General features: G+C 54.1%; 1 protein-coding gene across 1 annotated transcript; it reads right to left on the reverse strand.

Annotated features, from left to right (window-relative positions):
- Positions 1-201: 201 nt before the first annotated feature.
- LOC124693586 (protein DETOXIFICATION 35-like) lies at positions 202-1641 on the reverse strand. The gene has a single exon (XM_047227071.1). It carries the CDS (start codon positions 1417-1419, stop codon positions 202-204), a length of 1218 nt encoding a protein of 405 aa, XP_047083027.1. The 5' UTR covers positions 1420-1641.
- Between the last annotated feature and the right edge of the window lie 6176 nt (positions 1642-7817).

The raw sequence follows: 7817 nt of genomic DNA on the forward strand, positions 1-7817 counted from the left end.
TGAAAAGTGAGATCGCCGCTAGAGGGGATATCGGAAAAGCGTGGATTTCTCTGTACCGGATGAACTCTGTTCATAGCGGGAGCCATGGAGTACACTCTTTTCCACCCGGGGGATTTCAGCGAGTTATCTGGTAAATCTCACACTCCAGTCGGGCCGGATGAAGAAAGGGAAGCTGTTCGTCCACGATCTGCACATGAATCATCACACTCGGAACGCTTCCTTGAGGTCACCGTCGTCCCCGCTGCCCCCCTGAATCTTCTCGCCAGCCCACGCGCTGATCCGTTCATTCGCCTGCGCCGCCTCGTCCTCCCAGTCCGTCTTCCAGATGACGACGAGCAGGATGGCCGTCTGCAGCGCCGTCCCACACAGCATCCCGGCCCAGATCCCCTGCGGCCCCAGCCGGAGGAGGTAGCCGAGGCAGAACCCCAGCGGCAGGCCGAACACGTAGTAGCAGCCCAGGTTGATGTACGCCACCAGCGCCTGCCACCCGCCGCCGATGGCCACGCCCGAGATCACCGGCTGCACGCTGTTGAGCACCATGGTGACGGCCAGCAGGTACGCCACCTTGCCGACCGCTGCCTGCATGTCCCGGTCGGCGGTGAAGAGCACGGCGAAGCTGTTGCGGTAGGCGAGGATGACGGCCATGGCGAGCAGGCCGATGACGAGGGACTGCAGGATGACGGCCACGACGGCGTGCTTCGCCGCCCGGGGACGGCCGGAGCCCAGCTCGTTGGAGACCCGCACGCTTATCGCCGCGTTCAGGCCGATGAAGAGCATCGCCTCCCACCCGTTCAGGTTCATGCAGATGGAGACGGAGCCGACGGCGATCTCGGCGTCGTCGAGGTGGCCGGTGAGAACGACGAGGACCATCATGTACCAGATCTCGAGGCACAGCATGACGGCCGAGGCGAGGGAGAGCTTGGCGAATGCCCAGAGCCCCTCGAACGCCTTCCACGACAGCCCGACCCACCCGTCGCACCACCGCACCACGTACACCGTCTGCGCCACGGCGATGCCCCACGAGGTCACGTCGTAGGCGGCTGCGGCGCCGGCGAGGCCCCACCCGAGGACGGACACGAAGAGGTACAGCATGGCGACGTGCGCGGCGAGCGCCGCGAGGCTGATCCAGGCGAGCACCATGACCTTGCTCTGCGCCTGCAGGAACTTCTGCGTGGGGAAGGTGAGCGCGAGCGAGAACATCTGCGGGAGGATGAGGAGCGTGAACTCCCCCGCGGCGGCCGCGATGGCATCGTCCTGGCCGAGAACGCGCAGGATGGGAGTGGCGAAGACGTAGAGCGGGGAGAGCAGCGCGGCGGACACGGCGAGGATGATCCAGGAGCGCTGCATGTACACCCCCAGCGCGCCCACGTGCCCCGCCCCGTACGCCTGCCCGCACAGCGTCTCCAGCGCGCTGCCCATGCCGAGGAGGAAGCCGAAGGAGAAGTTGGAGACGACGGAGAGGCCGACGGCGGCGGCCGAGAGCTGCAGGTTGCCGAGGCGTCCGGCGAAGAGCTGCGTGGCGGAGTTGACGCCGTAGAGGCAGAGGATGTTGAAGGTGATGGGTGCCGCGATGAGCCACAGCCGCTCCGACTCGCGCACGAACGCCTCCCACGCCTCCGCGCGGCTCCTCGGCGCCGCCGCGTCTTTGACGTCGTCCTGCCAGTCGCCGTCGACCAGTTGCGCGGTCGACGATGGCTTGTTCACCAGCAGCGGCGCGGACTCCATGGCCGGTCGACTTTCTTGGGTTGCTTGACTCCGACCGAACTGAGAGATCGATGGGCAGCTCCCCTGCCGGCCGCCCCTTCACCTCAGTGACGGTCGAGTCGGGTCGGTCTGTCTCTCTCTGGCGTCCCCGCCGGCAACCCAACGTCGAGAGGACTTTTATAGGCGAGCTAGCAGCTAGGTAGGCGCGCGTGTTCTCGGTTACAGCGAGCTAGCTAGCTAGGTGTTCTCGGTGATCGAACTTGATTTTTGTTGCGTCGCTGCTGCAGTAGGCGCGGGCAAGACGGCGCGCTTTCCCGCGCGACCTAGCACGTCGTCGTCACTCGACGGATCCGTTGCATGCGGCGCAACTGGCAGGCGGCGGCGCCGACCGGGTTGATGAGGCGATCGACGACGCACCGCACGCACAGGAGGTTGACGGAAAGGACGAACCGGTAGTCAGCAGGCATGCGTCACGTCAGTGATTAGGCCATAGCTAGCCGCAAGCCTGCAAGAAACAAGCTAAGAGCATCTCGAGTTGCGTCCCCTAAACCGTCCCCCAAAGGGATTTGGGGCGCGCCGGACAAAAAAAGCGTTCCAGCCGCGTCCCCCAAAACCCATTTTTGTCCGGCGCGGCCCGATACGGTGTCCGGCGCCCCGAGCCCGTCCCCGTCCCACAGGGACGCTCCGGGACGCCGGACACAACGAAACGCGAGGCCAACCGACGCGGGCCCGACGCGTCAGCGGCACGGAAGGCTAAAACCCCGTCGCCTACCTTTGGTCAAGCGACGTTAATGGCGTCCCTGTTTTCCCAGGCGACGCAGGGACGCGTCTCGTCGTGCATGGCCGCGTGGCCGTCCGCGCCGGAGTTATTGCGTGCAACCACCCGCTGCCGCCGCTGTTTTAAGACGCCCTCCAGTTATCGCCGCTCATCATAATCCTTCTCGTCGCCGCCGCCTCCCCCTTCCCAGATCCTCTCCTCGCCGCTCAAAAAATGTCGAGCTCGTCCTCCCGCAAGATCGCCGCGGCGAACGGTGATGGCGTGTATTTCACACGTTCGTTGGGCAACCCCAAGAGGAAGGTATGATGCGCACAGCAGCAAGTTTTCCCTCAGAAAGAAACCAAGATTTATCGAACCAGGAGGAGCCAAGAAGCACGTTGAAGGTTGATGGCGGCGGGATGTAGTGCGGCGCAACACCGGAGATTCCGGCGCCAACGTGGAACTTGCACAACACAACCAAAGTACTTTGCCCCAACGAAACAGATGAGGTTGTCAATCTCACCGGCTTGCTGTAACAAAGGATTAACCGTATTGTGTGGAAGATGATTGTTTGCAGAGAAAATAGTAAAAACAAGTATTGCAGCAGATTTGTATTTCAGTATTAAAGAATGGACCGGGGTCCACAGTTCACTAGAGGTGTCTCTCCCATAAGATAAAAGCATGTTGGGTGAACAAATTACAGTCGGGCAATTGACAAATAGAGAGGGCATAACAATGCACATACATGACATGATAAGTATAGTGAGATTTAATTGGGCATTACGACAAAGTACATAGACCGCCATCCAAGCTGCATCTATGCCTAAAAAGTCCACCTTCAGGTTATCATCCGAACCCCCTCCAGTATTAAGTTGCAAACAACAGACAATTGCATTAAGTATGGTGCGTAATGTAATCAACAACTACATCCTCGGACATAGCGCCAATGTTTTATCCCTAGTGGCAACAGCACAACACAACCTTAGAACTTTCTGTCACTGTCCCAGGTGTCAATGCGGGCATGAACCCACTATCGAGCATAAATACTCCCTCTTGGAGTTAAAAGTAAAAACTTGGCCAGAGCCTCTACTAGTAACGGAGAGCATGCAAGATCATAAACAACACATATGTAATAACTTGATAATTAACATGACATGGTATTCTCTATCCATCGGATCCCGACAAACACAACATAGAGTATTACAGATAGATGATCTTGATCATGTTAGGCAGCTCACAAGATCCAACAATGAAGCACAATGAGGAGAAGACAACCATCTAGCTACTCGCTATGGACCCATAGTCCAGGGGTGAACTACTCACTCATCACTCCGGAGGCGACCATGGCGGTGTAGAGTCCTCCCGGAGATGAATCCCCTCTCCGGCGAGGCGCCGGAGGAGATCTCCAGAATCCCCCGAGATGGGATCGGCGGCGGCGGCGTCTTAGTAAGGTTTTCCGTATCGTGGTTTTTCGCATCAGGGGTTTCGCGACGGAGGCTTTAAGTAGGCGGAAGGGCAGAGTCGGGGGCCAGACGAGGGGGCCACACCATAGGGCGGCGCGGGCCCCCTAGGCCGCGCCGCCTTGTGGTGTCGCCACCTCGTGGCCCTACTTCGTATGTTCTTCGGTCTTCCGGAAGCTCCGTGGAAAAATAGGCCCCCGGGTCTTCGTTTCGTCCAATTCCGAGAATATTTCGTTACTAGGATTTCGAAACCAAAAACAGCAGAAAACGAGAACTGGCACTTCGGCATCTTGTTAATAGGTTAGTTCCAGAAAATGCACGAATATAACATAAAGTGTGCATAAAACATGTAGGTATCATCAATAATATGGCATAGAACATAAGAAATTATCGATACGTCGGAGACGTATCAAACGGCTTCGGCCGCGGCAGCCTCACCGTGGCGGAGGCGTGGGCGCTGTACCACGCCCGGTATCCAGTCCCGCCGGACATGCGGCTGCCAAGCAGCGGCGGCTGGAAGATGGCCGTGAACAGCATTGGCGTTCCGCCGCCGCCGATGTCTACGTTCCCCCTCCTTTCCTGTAGACAGTGTTGGGCCTCCAAGAGTAGAGGTTTGTAGAACAGCAGCAAGTTTCCCTTAAGTGGATACCCAAGGTTTATCGAACTCAGGAGGAAGAGGTCAAAGATATCCCTCTCATGCAACCCCGCAACCACAAAGCAAGAAGTCTCTTGTGTCCCCAACACACCTAATAGGTGCACTAGTTCGGCGAAGAGATAGTGAAATACGGGTGGTATGAATAAGTATGAGCAGTAGCAACGGTGCCGGAAAAGTGCTTGGCGTGTAGTTGATGGTGGTGGTATTGCAGCAGTAGTAACGCAGTAGAAACAATAAACAAGCAGTAGTAACGCAAGAGTAGTAACGCTTAAGCAGTAGTAAACAAGCAGTAGTAACTCAGCGGTATTTAGGAACAAGGCCTAGGGAATAGACTTTCACTAGTGGACACTCTCAACATCGGGCCCAATTCCGAGAATATTTCGTTACTAGGATTTCGAAACCAAAAACAGCAGAAAAAGCAATCGGCACTTCGGCATCTTGTTAATAGGTTAGTTCCAGAAAATGCACGAATATGACATAAAGTGTGCATAAAACATGTAGGTATCATCAATAATATGGCATAGAACATAAGAAATTATCGATACGTCGGAGACGTATCACAGCTCATGAGATTATTGTATTGAAGCACATAGGAGAGAGATTTAACCACATAGCTACCGAGCAGCCCCGAGCCTCGATGGAGAACTACTCCCTCCTCATGGGAGACAGCAGCGTTGATGAAGATGGCGGTGGTGTCGATGGAGAAGCCTTACGGGGGCACTTCCCCGTCCCGGGGGCGTGCCGGAACAGAGACTCCTGTCCCCCAGATCTTGGCTTCGCGATGGCGGGGGCTCTGGAAGGTTTCTCGTACCGTGGCTTTTCCGTATCGAGGTTTTAGGTCAGGGACCTTTAAATAGGCAAAGAGGCGGCGTCAGAAGGTCGAAGGGGCGACGACACCATAGGGGGGCGCGGCCCAGGCCCTGGCCGCGCCGCCCTGTCGTCTGGGGGCCCAGTGGCCCCCCTCTGGCGGCTCTCGGGTGTTCTGGAAGCTTCGTGGAAAAATAGGATGCTGGGCGTTGATTTCGTCCGATTCCGAGAATATTTCCTTACTAGGATTTCTCGGGAACCAAAAAGCAGTAAAACAGGAACCGGCCCTTCGGCATCTCGTCAATAGGTTAGTTCCGGAAAACGCATAATAATGACATAAAGTATGCATAAAACATGTAGATATCATCAATAATGTGGCATGGAACATAAGAAATTATCGATACGTCGGAGACGTATCATGCATGACAGATCAATAACCAAACCAAGTACTAACATAGCATGCACACTGTCACCTTCACGCTACGAAAGGAGGAATAGATCACATCAACACTATCATAGCATTAGTTAACTTCATAATCTACAATAGATCACAATCATAGCCTACACCAAGTACTACACGATGCACACACTGTCACCATTACACCGTGCAGGAGGAATACACTACTTTAATAACATCACTAGAGTAGCACGCAGATATATTGTGATACAAAACACATTGCAATCATAAAGAGATATAAATAAGCACTTCACTATGCCATTCATAACAGTGAATAAGCATTCTCGTGAAATATAGCCTAAGAGACCCACACGGTGCACACACTGTCACCTTTACACACGTGGGACAAGGAGTCTCCGGAGATCACATAAGTAAAACCCACTTGACTAGCATAATGACATCTAGATTACAAGCATCATCATATGAATCTGTTGCGGTCAGAAACCCACCGGCGAGCAACGACGGGCAACACAGTAGAGCCGGGAGGCTCCCAGGACTGCGGCTGGCCTTGGTCCCTCGAGCGACGGCCCGCAAAGCCTCGGCACACACGTCCGATGCTGGTGCAAGGGCGTGCCACCTGACCTATACCTGGTCAGGAAGGTGATGGATTTGCTTCGCTTAGTTTCCTGCCATGGCATACACGTAAACATTAAATACGAGTCTCGATCGGCTCTCAGGTTGTCCTGTGAATCGGCTCAAGGAGCCGATCCACCCATGATTCGTATGGGGTATACGATCACATGGTGGTCCTGCTTGATCAATATAAAGCTAAAACGACCTACGACGATTTAGGGTTTTCACCACATAATCGGAACATCCTACGCGTGATTGAGCCTGGCAGCCACGCACTGTGATAATAAACCGACCCTAGACAAGGCCTAAAAACCAACATGAAGTTGATCCCCGAACATCTTATCTAGGGCTAGCAAACTACACCCTACGTGCTACTCGGATCCTTCAACCCGTTTGCAAGGCCTAACTATGCGAGATATTAAACTAATCCTTGAAGAACAAGAAGCAATCATAACAGATCGGATCTACTAAACAATGATCAAGCGAGGTGTCGCCCTTACACCTAAGATAGGTGTAAGGGCGTACAGACGTCTAAGGGTTGCATGGACAAAAGCATGTGACACGATGAAACAATGCTAACCCTAACACATCTATGATAACTACGTTGCTCGCCATCAACAAGGCTTCAAGACGAGCAACGCATGAACAACGAATAAACGTATATACTTCCTAGATCGCAAGATGCGATCTAGGCAGCATGATGCTTACCCGGAAGAAACCCTCGAAACAAGGGGTTGGCGATGCGCCTAGATTGGTTTGTGATGAACGTGATTGTTGTCTTTCTCAATAACCCTAGATAAATATTTATAGTCCGTAGACTTTCTAACGTGGGAATAATCCCAACCGTGCACGAGCCAAATTCTATCTAACCGACACGTATCCTACTATATTTACAGATACACGGGAAAACTAGCCCAAACTCTGTATACAAAGCCGATTCATGTATATCTTCCATGTATATTCTTCAAGCCCATCTTAATCGCGGCCCACCTCTGATCCGGTCAAATTCTGGTGATAACACATGCCCCCTGGTTTTGGAAATGATAATTCCAAAATCACTCGCTTTTCTTCGTCGGGTCATGTCGTGGCGTAGAGCAGGTAACCGTCGCTAGCACTCCTTCATCATGATGACTTGCCTTCTCAACTTCTCCGCGTGACTCCGGCAAATTTTTTCTTTCTTTGGGCACCACTTCCTCGGAAACCGCCGTGGCATTGAATCTCCACCATATCCCTTTTATTTAACCGCATCGAGCAGTTTGCTTCTTCATCCCCTCCTCATCCTCTCGTCTCTCCGTAGTACTCGAAAAACCCTTCTCCCACCATGGACTCCTCCTCCTCTTCCTCCTCCGGTCTTTCCTACCTGTCTTCCTCCTCCCGCGAGCCGACGCCGGAGGACATACGCGC

Source organism: Lolium rigidum, chromosome 2, assembly GCF_022539505.1.
Source record: "Lolium rigidum isolate FL_2022 chromosome 2, APGP_CSIRO_Lrig_0.1, whole genome shotgun sequence".
In the NCBI taxonomy this organism is placed as follows: Eukaryota; Viridiplantae; Streptophyta; class Magnoliopsida; order Poales; family Poaceae; genus Lolium; species Lolium rigidum.